Source organism: Eubalaena glacialis, chromosome 18 (genome assembly GCF_028564815.1).
Source record: "Eubalaena glacialis isolate mEubGla1 chromosome 18, mEubGla1.1.hap2.+ XY, whole genome shotgun sequence".
In the NCBI taxonomy this organism is placed as follows: Eukaryota; Metazoa; Chordata; class Mammalia; order Artiodactyla; family Balaenidae; genus Eubalaena; species Eubalaena glacialis.
The window spans coordinates 18,664,055-18,680,009 of record NC_083733.1 but is presented as its reverse complement, the minus strand read 5'-3'; the positions used below and the strand labels follow the sequence as shown (position 1 = coordinate 18,680,009).

General features: G+C 45.3%; 2 protein-coding genes across 4 annotated transcripts in view; one reads left to right on the top strand and one right to left on the bottom strand.

Moving 5' to 3' along the window:
• Positions 1-6,378, top strand: part of SLC7A6 (solute carrier family 7 member 6) — a 35,443-nt gene extending 29,065 nt beyond the window's left edge. The window contains exons 10-13 of one of the 2 annotated variants that reach the window (XR_009698035.1): positions 2,496-2,645; positions 2,764-2,947; positions 3,363-3,633; positions 4,676-6,378. Coding sequence is in view for 1 of the 2 variants with exons in the window: in XM_061174351.1 (XP_061030334.1) it covers positions 2,496-2,645; positions 2,764-2,947; positions 3,363-3,457 (429 nt within the window). In the remaining variant the exon portion in view is untranslated. Of the gene's footprint in view, positions 1-2,495; positions 2,646-2,763; positions 2,948-3,362; positions 3,673-4,675 lie in introns of those variants that run through there. The other variant, XM_061174351.1, reaches the window with a different exon arrangement.
• A 430-nt stretch (positions 6,379-6,808) lies between these two features.
• SLC7A6OS (solute carrier family 7 member 6 opposite strand) lies at positions 6,809-15,840 on the bottom strand. Of its 2 annotated transcripts, none has more exons than XM_061174353.1 (5): positions 15,640-15,840; positions 15,226-15,501; positions 9,675-9,878; positions 8,334-8,454; positions 6,809-7,579 (listed from the first exon to the last, which is right to left on the bottom strand). In XM_061174353.1, the coding sequence occupies exons 1-5, from the start codon at positions 15,832-15,834 to the stop codon at positions 7,449-7,451; spliced, it is 927 nt and encodes a 308-aa protein (XP_061030336.1). In that variant the 5' UTR covers positions 15,835-15,840; the 3' UTR covers positions 6,809-7,448. The 2 variants fall into 2 exon arrangements, with proteins under 2 accessions (XP_061030336.1, XP_061030335.1); XM_061174352.1 differs by having other exon boundaries at positions 6,809-7,560.
• Positions 15,841-15,955: the final 115 nt, after the last annotated feature.

The following is a 15,955-nucleotide window of genomic DNA, read 5'->3' as shown; positions in this document are numbered from 1 at the left end:
TCTTATGTGCCAAGTACCATGATTTGCCCCTTAAATGTACAGTCATCTCAACTCATCCTTCCTCATCCTTGCATCAGCACCAAGCTTCCTTATTTAGCTTTATACGGAATATTTGAGAACTAAAGAGGGGCTGAGGGTACTTCTTCAGTTCCCCTCTCCCCACTGGAATTTTCATTGCAATTCTTACCTGTTTATTTGTCTTGATGAACTTTTGTATCATTTTATCAAAATAACGAAATATCCTCTCAATATATTGATTGGGATAGCACTGAATTTATAAATTTAGGGCAATCTGACATCATGTCTTGTAAATTAATCACCTTCCACCCCACTTTTCTCCTCTTAATATAGGGTCTCCTTTCTCTCTGTAGAATGGGCTCTTCTTGTTTTAAATCCTTTGTTGATAATTTGGGTGAAAAGACAGGTAGGGGGAACTCCATATTCTTGAAGTTAAAGCAAATCTATTATTTATTTATTTATTTTTAAATGTTATGTTATTTTTTTTTTAATACAGCAGATTCTTATTAGTCATCAATTTTATCCACATCAGTGTATACATGTCAATCCCAATCTCCCAATTCATCCCCACCACCACCCCCCACCCCCTGCCACTTTCCCCCCTTGGTGTCCATACGTTTGTTCTCTACATCTGTGTCTCTGTTTCTGCCCTGCAAACCAGTTCATCTGTACCATTTTTCTAGGTTCCACATATATGCGTTAATATAGGATATTTGTTTTTCTCTTTCTGACTTACTTCATTCTGTATGGCAGTCTCTAGATCCATCCACGTCTCTACAAATGACCCAATTTCATTCCTTTTTATGGCTGAGTAATATTCCATTGTATATATGTACCACATCTTCTTTATCTGTTCGTCTGTCGATGGACATTTAGGTTGCTTCCATAAATAGTGCTGCAGTGAACATTGGGGTGCATGTGTCTTTTTGAATTATGGTTTTCTCTGGGTATATGCCCAGTAGTGGAATTGCTGGGTCATATAGTAATTCTATTTTTAGTTTTTTAAGGAACCTCCATACTCTTCTCCATAGCAGCTGTATCAATTGACATTCCCACCAACAGTGCGAGAGGGTTCCCTTTTCTCCACACCCTCTTCAACCTTTGTTGTTTGTAGATTTTCTGATGATGCCCATTCTAACTGGTGTGAGGTGATACCTCATTGTAGTTTTGATTTGCACTTCTCTAATAATTAGTGATGTTGAGCAGCTTTTCATGTGCTTCTTGGCCATCTGTATGTCTTCTTTGGAGAAATGTCTATTTAGGTCTTCTGCCCATTTTTTGATTGGGTTGTTTGTTTTTGTGATATTGAGCTGCATGAGCTGTTTGTATATTTTGGAGATTAATCCCTCATCAGTTGCTTCATTTGCAGATATTTCCTCCCATTCTGAGGGTTGTTTTTTTGTCTTGTTTGTAGTTTCCTTTGCTTTGCAAAAGCTTTTAAGTTTCATTAGGTCCCATTTGTTTATTTTTGTTTTTATTTCCATTACTCTAGGAAGTGGCTCAAAAAAGATCTTGCTGTGATTTATGTCAAAGAGTGTTTTTCCTGTGTTTTCCTCTAAGAGTTTTATAGTGTCTGGTCTTACATTTAGGTCTCTAATCCATTTTGAGTTTATTTTTGTGTGTGGTGTTAGGGAGTGTTCTAATTTCATTCTTTTCCATGTAGCCGTCCAGTTTTCCCAGTACCACTTATTGAAGAGACTGTCTTTTCTCCATTGTATATCCTTGCCTCCTTTGTCATAGATTAGTTGACCATATGTGCGTGGGTTTATCTCTGGGCTTTCTATCCTGTTCCATTGATCTATATTTCTGTTTTTGTGCCAGTACCATATTGTCTTGATTACTGTAGCTTTGTAGTATAGTCTGAAGTCAGGGAGTCTGATTCCTCCAGCTCCGTTTTTTTCCCTCAAGACTGCTTTGGCTGTTAAAGCAAATCTAACCTTGTCCCAGGACTCTAGTCCCTGACTCCTGTCTTCTAGAACTCTTTTGTTCCAGAGGACAAATCCTGTCATACTTCTTCCCAGGGGGATGGTTCCATTTTGCTAATCTGCATTTCTAAGGCTCCAGGACAGTGAGATAGTTCTGGAGACATTTCCTCCACTTGTATGCCAGGTAGTTGGGACCCACGTATAACAGTCTCCAGAGGGCACAGTGTGATTCATGTTGAGGTTGGTGCATTGCAGTGAGGAGGGCCTCACTGTCTGCCATCAGAAGGGGAACCGAGTCTGGCTTGTTACTGAAGTGCTTGCAAAAAGAAGGGAGGCATTGAGTGCAGGAAGGGCCCCCAAAAGAAGAAGGAGAGAAGGCCGTTGCGAAGAATGGACCTATCTGATGCCAAGGGATCACTGAAAAGACCTGGAGGTAATCTGGTGAAGCTAAGTCAGCAGTCAGCAGATGTGGTGCTGACTGCTGGACGGTGGAGTCTCCTGGGTGGCTTGGTGGTGACAGTGCCCACTTCTCCCCAACCTCTCCCCCTCCAGTGCACCATGACACTCATCTACCTCACTGTGGAGGATGTCTTCCTGCTCATCAACTACTTCAGCTTCAGCTACTGGTTCTTTGTGGGCCTGTCTGTCGCTGGACAGCTCTACCTTCGCTGGAAGGAGCCCGAGCGGCCCCGGCCTCTCAAGGTCAGTGGCTCTAGGCTAGGAGGGGTGGGCCATCTCCCCAAGGTGACTTCTTCCCCATACCCCATTCTCCTGTTCCCCCATCCTACTTTATCTAATATCTCACCTCCCTTCATTTCAGCTGAGCCTGTTTTTTCCCATCGTGTTCTGCATATGCTCCTTGTTTCTGGTGGTTGTGCCCCTCTTCAGTGACACCATCAATTCCCTCATTGGCATCGGGATTGCCCTCTCTGGGGTCCCCATCTACTTCCTGGGTGTTTATCTGCCAGAGTCCCGGAGACCACTCTTTATTCGGAATGTCCTTGGTGAGCTTCTCTTTGCCTATCACACACTGGCCTTGTGTGTGTGTGTGTATACAAAGACGCATGCACAGGTGGGTGTGGCTAACAGCTTCCGCATACTAGTGATACGCTGGAAGCCTGGCCGCCCCTTTTGGTCTTGACATGATCACTTTAATTCCAACTTTAGACTCGTAGTTTGGGGTTAAAACACTCCCTCCTGAAAGTTCAGTCCATATAGCAAGACAAGGAGTCATGCATCAGACCCTCTGGTGGGGCATGGGATGGAGGACAGTGAGGGTTGCTGGGAGTGAGCCTGGTACAGGGTACCCAGGGGACAGGTGGGGAGGGAACCACATGCTTTTAATCAGCCTTGTGGTGTTCAGACTGGGGCTGTGGCTAAATGTCAGTTTGCTAAATTCTATTCTCTATTTTCATTTAGCTGCTATCACCGAAGTCACCCAGAAGCTTTGCTTTTGCGTCCTGACTGAGCTAGATGTAGCTGAAGAGAGACAGGTTGAGAGGAAAACTGAGTAGAGGCCAGAGGTGATATCCCCTGAGGCCTGGAAGGCCGCTACCTGTGGCCACAGCCACCGAAGTCCAGATGACAGGACTGTGTGGACCCAACTCTCTTATACTCAAGGAGGGCTGTTGGCCCGCATTATGTAAGGGGGCTCAGGGCTGATGGCCTGCTCAGGTGGTCACTCTCATCGGTAAGCTATGGGTCTCAGGATCTGGGGCCAGCCTGAAGGTGGGGACTTCAGAGGGTGGTGGTGGCAGAGGGCTCGGGGAATAGGGGAATGGTTGCTTAGTTTTGTTCCTGGTGAGTAGGTGCAGCCCTTGCAAACACTTACTTGGTGAGCTGCATTGGGGGAAGAGGGAGTGCTAGGTTAATAGCTGTGGCTGGTGGTTTCTGAATTTGAGGTTTGAACCGGGAGTTTCTACAAAGGGGCTGCTCTATGGGAAGTTTTCCTCTGACCAGGTCCAAGCATCTGACATTAGAGGCCTGAAATGCTACCATTTCTTCCTCTGGCTCAAAATCCTTCCCTGGTGAAAGAGTTGTATTCTATTATTTATTGATATTATTTAATCCAGGACACCAGTTCTAGCAAAGCATTGGTGTTCATTAATCTACAGGATGCAGTAGGCTGATTGTGTTTAAAAATTCAAAGTATCCCAAAGCAAGTCCCTCTGACCTTAGAGGTGTCTATGTGGTGGTGGGTCAGACTCTGACCACAGATTGTTTTGCTCGGTTTTAGCACAGTCTTCTGTTGAGTCTTACCTGCAGAGGTGAACTTTAAAGATTTTTTACTCATGTACAAGTTACACTTTAGTATACAGATAGGTCACATGTTACAAGCACCTGGCTCAAGTTCCACAAGGACAGAGGAACAAATTCATGAGTCAGAGGTCTGGTAATACTGCTACTTTGAAAGATAATCCTTTATTTTACTTGAGACCTTAGGTCTCTGTTCTAGTTGACAAAAAGCAAATCCCTGGGTTTCTGGTATGAACTCTAAGAGGGCAGAAACTGTCCTAGGATTCAGGTGAATCACTTGAATTCTTTCAGCTGTCAATGGTTTAGAGAACATCTCCTGGACCCAAACTGACAAGTAGCTTGTTCCTCTCTGTAAGGGCCGGTATGAGGGTCTGCTGTGCAGACCCATGCAAGCCCATCTTGGTGCTAGAAGTGGTCATTTTTCTGAAAACCTCACACCAGGCTGCATCCTCCTCCTCTTCTGTCCCTGACACCAGGCACCAGGCTTTTTTTACACTGAGCCACCTTGGTGTGGATCATCGGGATAATGCACTCATCTCCTGCCTGCCTCCCCTTGCCTGAGGCCTGGTGGGGCTGCAGTCTCAGGAAGAGCTTGGTACTTTGGAGACTTCTATTTTCTCTCTGTGGAGATCAGTGAGGACTCTGGAAGTAAAGCTGCTTCAACCTCCATCAGCAGATTCATGATCGGAAGCAACTAATTCTGGCGCTCAGGCTGTGCTTTAGCACCCAGGTCTGGCCAAAGGGGTAGGTTTGCCCTAATGGATGTTCCTTCATGGGCCACATGGCTGCACTGGATTGGACAACTGTCCTGTGATGATTCCAGACACTGTCATCCTGGACCCAGAAGAACCTGCTGGCTTGGTATGCCCCATGGGCTTCTTGTCCTTAGGTTTTGAAATTGGTCAATGATAAAGATGGGAACTATGAGGCAATCTACCTTTCTGACCATTCTTCTCCACCAAACCGGCCCCAGTTGCAGACAAGGGACTAACCTTGGTCACACTTGCTCAATAAAGGCAATTTAGGGGAGCATGCTCACAGCTGCCTTTTGTTCAGGGCATGCATGCATCTGTGAGAACATGGGAGTACATTCCTACTGTCATGGGTTGGGGATTTGCCTGACAACAGGGAGTCTTGTGCAAAGGCTGACTTGCCCAGACTGTGTAAACATGACTCCTGTCTGACCCAATCTGGCACCTATCCCAGGGATCCTCTGGAGCTAATCCTTCAAGCAGACTGCACTTGTCTTTGAAGGATCCCTGACCCAGGCTTTAGTTTTCTCTACTGAAGTAAATGACCAGCTGATCTCAGGAACTTGTTGCCTCGCAGTGGCTCCAGGGGGAAGCAAGGCCCTCACACTCCAGGTGCCCTAGTACTTGCTTAGTGAGCCATGTCACCCCCCTCTCATTACTGGATGGTGACCACATTCTTCCCCTCTGTGCTGGATACAGACTTCTCCCAGGAAGCCTTCTGAGGGAGGGATGCCAGAGACTCCTTACAGCACTCAGGCTTCCTAGTGGAATTAATTTCTGCGAGGTCTTTGTTGTTTATCTCCTTCAATCCTTCTCCTGGTGTGCTAATCCCTTTTGCAGTAGGTACAGTTTGTGAAGCTGTCAGCCCTTTAATGTTGGCAAACTGTAAATGAGTACAGAAACAGCAGTGAGCACATTATAATGGCAGAGTGGTTTTCAATCCTTTGTTTCTATGCTTACAGGAGACTGAGATGACTAGTATTAGATCTGTACGTTGCTGCCTGTTATTGCAGCACTGAATTGCACCTTAGTGGATAGTTAGGTTGGGAAACCAAGTCTGTTTGTTGGTTTTATAACTGCAATAGTAGGGCCCGAATATACATACACATGGAAATTAATCACTTTGGGAGGTTTAACAACTTGTAGATAAGAAGATAAAGATGTACAAAAAATATAAAGTGAAATGGGTGCAGGTAGGATAGAAAAGTAGAGATGCTTATGGAATCTTAGAATTGGCAGGAAGAAGACATTTCCTTGTGTAATTTATCTTCCCATGTGATAATAAGTCTGTGCCACAGGGCAAGAGGGCACACCTTGAATCAAAGTTTCTGTATATTGTTTCCCTAGACCTGTGCAGTCCAGTATGGTAGCTGCTAGCTACATGTAGCTAGTTAAATAAAATATTAAAATTCAATTCCTCAGTTGCACTAATCACATTTCAAGTGCTCAACAGCCATATGTGGCTAATGGCTACTACTGCACAGTGCAGGTATAGAACCTATTCGTCACTGCAGAATAAATGCCAACTCAGTCAGAGTTAAGGCATTTGTGGTTTGGAAAGGAATAGGGAAAGAGAGTGTGCTTACAAGAGATACAAGTTTTGGTAAAAAAAATTGGTCCTGTTGACTGTAGTTTGTTTTTGGTGAGTGCTGTGTCTAGTTAAACATTTCTCAATGGAAAGCCAAGTTTAGGATGTACTTTGCTTTTCCTCACTTGCCTTAAGTTCTTAGCGTCTGAAACTTCTCACCAACCCCTCCCCCTTTTTGGCGAGGGGGTAAAGGGAGCAGGGAGTATGGTGGGAAAGCACATAAGATAGTCAGATTTAAAAAGGTTTTAAAGGAATTACTTGCTCCCCTGTTCAAAGTTAGTTTTTATTAAAGAGATTCATACATACTCTGTTCCTTGGCACCACTGCCAGAGGAAACTAGCAATCTTTACAACCATTATCAGAGTCAGGAAGCAGGGAGGTAGAGATAGCTGTTAACTAAAACCTCTCATGGCTCAGGCAGATTCTACTTTCTTTCCTAATGGCCATTACTATCCAGTCTGTGCCGCTACAAGGGACCCACTGCAGCCCTTCTAGAGTCCCTCTATCAAAAGAAACAGCCCTTTACTGGAGGCAGGTGGCCTGGGAAAGCCCAGTCTTAGTGCTGACAAAACAGGAGACGCTCTTCCCCTTAATTGGCTTTGGCGTAGGAGGAGAATGGGAATGCAGGTAAGATGTCTGGGCCAGGAAGCTTCACTTGCACAGCATCTCCCCCGCCCCCAGACTCTAAGGTCAGTTTTGACTGAGACAAAGGGGGGCCCTACAGATAGTAGAAAAGACGCACTCCCTTAGTGCAAGTTTTCACCATGGTGGAATGGTGCTGTTGGATATGCTTTTTCCTTCCACGTGTTAAGCTAGGAAGCCCGAGAGGATGTTAACTAGTGTGGCTGACACTGCAGTCACAGAACCCTCAGGGGCTTGTGGTAGAACCTCAGGGATGTCACAGGATCATCAGTCTGAATCCAGGTCATGGGGGCTGTCATAGCCAAACTCCTTCTGCACATCCAAAGGGTATTTGCTCCACATCTGTGGTCCTCTGTTGTCTCCTTCTTCTTCACTGAGGCTGTTGTAATCATCAGAGACTAGAATGAGATAACAGGAATGGGCTCTAATTGTATGGTTTTCTAAATGACCACAAAAGCCCCTTCCCTTCTCAAAAAAGTCTGTTTTGTTTCCTATTATAAAATACTTGCTCAATAAAGAAAATTTAGAATATAGAACAATTTTTTAAAAAGCAATAAAATTCTTCCCATGTAAACCAAGTCCTTTAACATTGGAGTGCTTTGTCATTTTCCTCTCAGTATTTTTTTTTTGTTGTTACAATAGTTGTAGTCATATTGCAAATATAATTTTGTTCCTTGCCACTTCCCCAATAGAATATCCCATAGCTTGATTAACTGTTCCTCTATCAATCATCAAACACCAAGAAAGTCAAAGAACTGTGGTGCCAGAGCATCCTTCCTTCCTCTTCCCCCACGTACCATGTCTGTGTTGTTGCACAGGTAAATGCAACAATTCCTTGGCTTGTGAAAACCCTGGGCCCACTCCTACTGGCAAACCTCTCCAGCACTCTATTCAAAGTAGAAGGGAAAGGGACCATTGCTAGGCAATGAAAGAACTAAGGATTTGAACCCAGGCCTAACTGACATTATACATCCAGCAGCCCCCTGGGAACACTGGTCCTTGCATGTCCTACAGCTCCACCAGCTTGTGGTCAAGCTGGTGGAGCTCAAAGGGCAGAAAAGGAAAACCAGCTAAGATATACCTGTCAACCTTGCTCACACCTCAGTCCCAGATCCCACCAGTCCCTCCCCAACCAGGGCTGCTACCACCTACCTCTGGAATCTTCATCTCCGTCACTGTTCTCCTCCTCTGGGTACTCATTGCGCCAATTATTCTCACTGTTCTCATCATCTTCATCTTCATAAATGTCCTCTGGTTGTTGGTCATCATTCACCTGCACATCTCAACATAAACATGAGTATAAGTCAAAACCTCTAAAGTTATGCTCTGGAGGAAGCTATTAGCAGACCAACTGGGAGAGATGTCATTTAAGGGTGATGTGTGAAAAAGAGAAAACATAGGTGTTAGTTTGGTAGAGGCTGCAGTAACCTTACGCTGTGAGAGGGAGACAGTAGCCCTACTCTACTCAGAGTCCAGCTCCAGGAACCACATTTCCTGGTTGGATGATCTGAACTCTACCAGAAGGGAACGCAGCAGGATGCGGAGGAGAGACAGCTCTGAGCAGGTGATGGCAGTGATCTTCAAACTGCTGAAGGCCAGCCAGGTAGGAGAGGGATTATATGGATTACAGGTGATACCAAAGGTTAGAGCCAAAACCCAAGTGTGAAATGCAGAAAGGAGGGGGCTGTGCAGTCGTCCAAGGTGGGTACCTGACTGTGAGGCTACTTATAGTGCAGGTGTGGGATAGGGTGCTTCTCTCATAATAAGAGGATGAGAGGTAGACCTTAACTTTTCTCATTAATAATTTTAGAATTTAATAACGTCAGGATGTTAGCTTTCTTAATCCAAGGTTTTTCACCCTTTAAGATAAAATTAAAAAAAAAAAAAAAGCTTTTGTTTCCATAGGTCCCCTACACAAAATGGCTAAGTATTTCCATATAGCCTATGCACATTCTGTCATATACTTTATTCTTTTAAATTTTTACTTATTTATTTTTTAAATTAATTTTTATTGGAGTATAGTTGCTTTACTCCTCTCATATACTTTAAATCATCTCTAGATTACTTGTAATACCTAATACAACGCAAATACTATGTAAATAGTTGCCAGTGTGCAGCAAATTCAAATTTTGCCTTTTGTAACTTTCTGGAATTTCCCCCACCGGAATATTTTTGATCTGTGGTTGGTTGAATTCAGGGATGCAGAGCCCACGGAACCTGCAGATTACATAGCGCCAACTGCATAAACAAGACTATGTTGCAAACCTTGTAAGAGACTCATTAAGAGCAAAAAGTATCAATGTAGACTGTCTTTCCCAAAATTCCTGCACTAAACCCAGGTTTCTAAAAGGCATTTAGCATAAATTTTTCGTTTTAAGCAAGGATAAGAACTAAGAACAATGGCGATCAGGAGTAGAACCTAGGGAGGCAAAGCATGTGACTAGAAAATGAACTGAGGCTGCCTCATGCCCCCTGCCTCACGGGCCCCCTTACCAACTCCCACTCTTGGCTATAGGGCTGCACAGAGAGGATGTTCTCAATCCATCCTGGAGTGGCCATGTCCAAATAGTAAATGTCATACACATAGTTGTCCTTCTGTTCCTCCTGGTACCCAACTCTTGGTCCATCTTCAGATACAGTCAACCGCTCACGGATCAACTCTACAGAATTGCAGAGGATCACATCTGGGTCAGAGGTCTGTAAAGAGAACAGCATGTAAAATAGATAGCTAGTGGGAAGCAGCCGCATAGCACAGGGAGATCAGCTCGGTGCTTTGTGACCACCTAGAGGGGTGGGATAGGGAGGGTGGGAGGGAGGGAGATGCAAGAGGAAAGAGATATGGGAACATATGTATATGTATAACTGATTCACTTAGTTATAAAGCAGAAACTAACACACCATTGTAAAGCAATTATACTCCAATAAAGATGCTTTAAAAAAAAAAAAAAAAAAAGAGAACAGCAGATGATACATGCATAACTTAAAACATGGATGTCCCAAGAGGAGGAACCTAAGACCTCGGTGAAGGAAGCCTCCCTGCAGTTCTGTATGTTGAATTCAAGATTCTTATCCCCATGGCCTACTAGTCTCTTCTCAGTTATCTATGAAATTAAAAAAAAATCAAGTCTCTATAAAATTAATGTGTAGTACTTTTTTTAAGATAGAAACTTACAAGATAGCTTCCTGCTCTTTTGTGCTTGGCTGACATAAGAGAGCACACGGGAAGACTGGCCTGAGGAAGGGGAGAGCCAGCAGAGCTGGCTAGTCTTGCCCCCAGGCTCTGCTTCTACAGGTCTTCTCTGAGCTCCTTTGGTATGATGTTCTCCCCTTGGAGATCCACAGGCCGACAGCAGCACCCCTATGGTTGACCCCCAAATGGGTCTGCATTTTGTGTGGCCTCCTATAGGGGCCTATGGGCGATTCCTGGACCCTGGTGACTACCACCAGCCATCACCCACCACTTGGCTTGCTCACCCTGACATCCTGCTTTTAATCACAAATGAGGAGTGGCCTCCCCTATAATCCTTTTTCTGATAGTTTGAGATGGATTGCCCCAGAATAGAACTTGCCCAGGTAAGATGTGCTCCAGTGGCAAGAGGCTGTGTTGTCTAGGGGAGCACAGGTCACTTTGGAAACCAGAGGGACATGCTGCCAGTCACTCTCGACAGGTTCATCACCAGAAGCTCTGCAGCTCAAACCAGACACCATACAGGGGGAAGAGGGGGGTGTCCCATGGCCAGGGCAGATAAAGGGAGACCAATGTTCTCATCATTTACAGGCTACAGGGAATTAATTCTTTCTTGGTCCAAAGTCAAAAGGAACTAGAGATGTCAGTTTTTGTGCAGACTCTTGACCAACCTCAAAGCTGCTTACAAGAAAACTTCTGGTTCCAACTCACAAGCCCCCAGCCTTCAGTTCAACAAATTATGCAGCCATTAAAATATTTACAAAAACTAGCAATACAGGGACTTCCCTGGTGGCGCAGTGGTTAAGAATCTGCCTGCCAACGCAGGGGACATGGGTTCGAGCCCTGGTCTGGGAAGATCCCACATGCTGCGGAGCAACTAAGCCCGTGCGCCACAACTACTGAGCCTGCACTCTAAAGCCCGCGATCCACGACTACTGAAGCCTGCGCGCCTAGAGCCCGTGCTTTGCAACAAGAGAAGCCACTGCAATGGGAAGCCTGCGCAGCACAACTAGAGAAAGCCCGCGCACAGCAACGAAGACCCAACACAACCAAACATAAATAAATAAATAAATATATTAAAAAAACAAAACAACAGGGGCTTCCCTGGTAGCGCAGTGGTTAAGAATTCACCTGCCAATGCAGCGGACACGGGTTCGAGCCCTGGTCCGGGAAGATCCCACATGCTGCGGTGCAACTAAGCCCATGCGCCACAACTACTGAGCCTGCGCTGTAGAGCCCGCGTGCCACAACTACTGAAACCCGCATGCCTAGAGCCTGTGCTCTGCAGCAAGAGAAGCCACTGCAATGAGAAGTCCGTGCACCACAACGAAGAGTAGCCCCCGCTCACCACAACTAGAGAAAGCCCGCGCGCAGCAACGAAGACCCAATGCAGCCAAAAATAAATAAAAATTAAAAAAACAAACTAGCAATACAGAAAAACGCCAGACATAGAATTTTACACTCAAAAGGAAATAAACCAATTTTACACTCAAAAGGAAATAAACCAATTTTACTCCAGTTATCTTTGGGATGGGGGAAAAATGGGTGATTCGCCCCTGCCCTTTTACTTTTAATTTTGCTACTATTTTTTCAAATTTCCTGTAATGAACATATATTATTTTCATAAAAGAAAAATTGTTTTAAAGTCTAGTCTGTGTATGTTTACTTATATCTTCAATTATGCTACAAACAGCATTTTCTATTATTAAACATAAATAAGTATTTTCCCATCTTTCCAGTCTTCATGGTTATCAATTTAATGGTCCAAGCAGTTGCACATGTCAATTTCTTAGACATAATTTTTAGCCTCCATACACAACATTGCAATGAATGTGTCAATTCTTGCATTTAAAAAATGGAGATAAAAGTACCTACCTTATATGGTTTTTGTGAGGATAAAATGAGTTAAAGTGGGGGGGAAAAGTACCTAACACAGTACTTGACAAGTAATTACTTAGTATACCAATAGTTGCTTTTGTTAATACCATAGCTATTTGCTTCTGCTGAATTATTTCCCTAGGATAAATCCTGGGGGTGCAATTACTAAACAAAATGAACTGAACTTTTCCCCTTTAATTTTTCAGATTTGTTGTCAAATATACTTTGTTTAAAACTGAGATCGTGTCGGGACTTCCCTGGTGGCTCAGTGGTTAAGACTCCACGCTCCCAATGCAGGGGGCCTGGGTTCGATCCCTGGTCGGGGAACTAGATCCCACATGTGTGCCGCAAGTAAGGAGCCTGCCTGCGGCAACTAAGACCCCACGCAACCAAATAAATAAATAGCTAAATAAATAAATAAAATAAAAACTTAAAAAAACAAAAACCCCAAAACTGAGATCATTTCAATTTAAGAAGAAACCCACTGTAATGTGGCAGAGAAATGCTCTCACTAATTTTAAAATCTCTTTAGAGACTTCCCTGGTGGTACAATGGTTAAGAATCCTCCTGCCAATGCAGGGGACATGGGTCCGAGCCCTGGTCTGGGAAGATCCCACATGCTGTGGAGCAACTAAGCCCGTGCGCCACAACTACTGAACCTGCGCTCTAGAGCCCGCGAGCCACAACTACTGAAGCCCGTGTGCCTAGAGCCCGTGCTCCACAACAAGAGAAGCCACCGCAATGAGAAGGCCGTGCACCACAAGGAAGAGCAGCCCCCGCTCGCCCCAACTAGAGAAAGCCCGCGTGCAGCAACGAAGACCCAACGCAGCCAACAACAACAACAAATCTCTTTAGATTTTTGGATGGCTTTAGAATCCAAACAATAAAAATAGTTTTAAAATACTAGGCTCCAATCTATTTTTAGGATGCCTGATATTACTGTAAAGCCCTGCTGTTTTCCCAAAGGCTTGCATCAATTTTAAGCACAACAGTCGTACAATTTTAATCACAGCCTTGCCAGCAGAGCTACCACAACCCTTTTCCTCATAGTCTAGTAGGCATAAAACCTCAAGTTTGCTTTCAGTTTAAATTTATGTTCTTTAATAATTATTCTGCGCAAACATTTTTGATGTGTTTACAGTTTGTATTGCATTGTTGGGAAAATCTGTGTTCATATCCTTCCTAACTTATCTACTAGTTTTTCTTATATGATTTAATGAGCTATTTAATTGACTTGATTCCATTGAACATTGGTTTACTTTTAAAAATGTGTAACTCATGATGCAGTGTGGAATTAGTTTTGGTAAAAGAGGTGGCTATGGACATCATGCCCAAATTGTTATCCAGGTATACTAGGAATGTGATTAAATATCTTTTGCTTGATATATTTTGAATAAAAATTTCATTTTTTAAAAATAAAGTTATTTTTTATTTATTTATTTTTGGCTGTGTTGGGTCTTCGTTGCTGCGTGCAGGCTTTCTCTAGTTGCGGCGAGTGGGGGCTACTCTTTGTTGCGGTGCGCGGGCTTCTCATTGCGGTGGCTTCTCTTGTTGCAGAGCACAGGCTCTAGGTGCGCGGGCTTCAGTAGTTGCAGCACGCGGGCTCAGTAGTTGTGGCGCACAGGCTTAGTTGCTCCGCGGCATCTGGGATCTTCCTGGACCAGGGTTTGAACCCGTGTCCCCAGCATTGAGCATTGGCAGGCGGATTCTTAACCACTGCGCCACCAGGGAAGCCCAAAATTTCATTTTTTTAAACTCCAAAAACTTAAAAGGAGATTTGAAAAATGTTTATCAAGAGGGGGCATACCTTAGATTGAGAATTTTCTATTTCTTTGGTCTTATTGCATGTAGTTGACTTTGCTTTTTGGAAGTGAGGTACAAAACTAACTTAGAAAATGTAATTAGTAGAAAGTAACACTGGGGGCTTCCCTGGTGGCACAGTGGTTGAGAATCCGCCTGCCAATGCAGGGGAGAGGGGTTCAATCCCTGGTCCGGGAAGATCCCATATGCCGTGGAACAACTAAGCCCGTGCGCCACAACTACTGAGCCTGAGCTCTAGAGCCCGTGAGCCACAACTACTGAAGCCTGCGCGCCTAAAGCCCATGCTCTGCAACAAGAGAAGCCACCGCAATGAGAAGCCCGTGCACTGCAAAGAAGAGTAGACCCCACTCGCCTCAACTAGAGAAAGCCCACGCACAGCAACGAAGACCCAACAGAGCCAAAGATAAACTTAAAAAAAAAAAAAAAAGTAACACTGAATTAAATGTGAGAAGACTTGCATTCTAATCCAAAATCTGCCTCAAACTTGGTATGCTACCCAGGCCTGGTCCTTTAACCTCCCTTTGATGAGTTTTCCCCTCTGCTTTATCTTTACCTTGGTCAGAATCCTCCAGTGATTCCCCATCTCTGGGTGAAAGGCAATGTATCCTTGCAACTGCCTAGTTGAAAGGGTTTAGCAGGTATCCTCTCCCCAAATTCCTTACTATCTTCCCCCATCCCCCTGGGCTCCATGCACAATGACCTTGCAAACACCAGACAAATTCGGCTTCAGGGTCTTTGCACTTAGAGCTCCTCAGTGTGAAACCCCTCTGCCCAAGATATCTGCAGTGCCTTGCCATTCAAGTCTTTACTCAAAAGTCATTTTCTCAGTGAAAATGACATTGAAATGGAATGATGAATGAAGCGCCCCAATAGCCCATTTCACCATTTGACACTGAATTTGTTTGATGTTTCTCTCCTCTACCTGAATGTTAGGTCCTCACTGCTGTATCCACAGAACCTAAGAACCACGCCTGGCACATAGTGGGCGCTGAGTAAATACTTGTTGAATGGATAATCTAACCTGTAAAACATGTCCATCAAGCTGGATGGATCATCCATCTCTAAAGTGAAGCCATGTGTACCCTCTTTAACTGTGTGCTAACTTTGCGTACTCTCTGTCCCGAGAAGCCCAGAGCTCGACTCCCGGCGTGTACTCACTTTGCAGGAGATCGCGGCGGCCTCTGGGTCTCCTTCCTCGTGGACCAGGTCCAACAGCTGGAAGCCTGCGTCCTCGGCGGCTTCTGGGCTTCCCGGCGCGTCCTCGGACCCCAAGCCGCCCGAAGGAATTCCCGAGGATCGGCGGCTAGAGACTACCCTGTAGCGGCCGTTCTGCCGGATCTCCCGAGCCGACGCACGGAGATGACGGCGGATACGCTGCTGGCTGCCCTGGGACGGGCGCAGGGCGGCTCGCACGAGCGGCTGTACTGGCTCCTCCTGCGGGGAGTGGGGAGGGGGGAAGAAGCGGGGTTGTGGGGCGGCATAATCAGGGGTTCGTGAAAGGGTGAGGGAAAATGATGCACCCCAGCTGCGACCTAAGATCCCTTTCACGCTGGCTCCCTCCCGGCCCTATACCTGGGAGCGCACGGTGGCCACCAACTGGAAGACATTATTTTCTGCTGCTCTCTCCAGATCCTCCGGAGGCGTCTTTTGGGCTCCCGACTCAACTGCGCTGGGGCAGCGGCGTTTACAAGCGAGGACAAGTGCCTCAGCGGGTTCCGCACTGCGTTTCCGCTTCACGCGGAGGACCGCTGTCACGCCCGCCTCCATTGCAGCTGTCGTGGAGCACTATGGGAATGCGCGGGGTGCGACGGAAGAGCTTTCCAGTTCTGCTTCCGGGCCCCGCCCCCGGCACGCTCAGCGGGCCCAGGGAAGTCCCGCCTTTGCACGC

What these genes read in the sequence shown, in the direction of transcription:
- SLC7A6OS (XM_061174352.1), bottom strand. Translation starts at nt 15,834, where the DNA reads ATGGAGGCGGGCGTGACAGCGGTCCTCCGCGTGAAGCGGAAACGCAGT. An exon ending in TGGCCACCGTGCGCTCCCAG is followed by an intron (nt 15,502 to 15,639) that starts GTATAGGGCCGG and finishes CACTCCCCGCAG; the next exon opens with GAGGAGCCAGTACAGCCGCT. An exon ending in ATAGCCAAGAGTGGGAGTTG is followed by an intron (nt 8,455 to 9,674) that starts GTAAGGGGGCCC and finishes TGAGATGTGCAG; the next exon opens with GTGAATGATGACCAACAACC.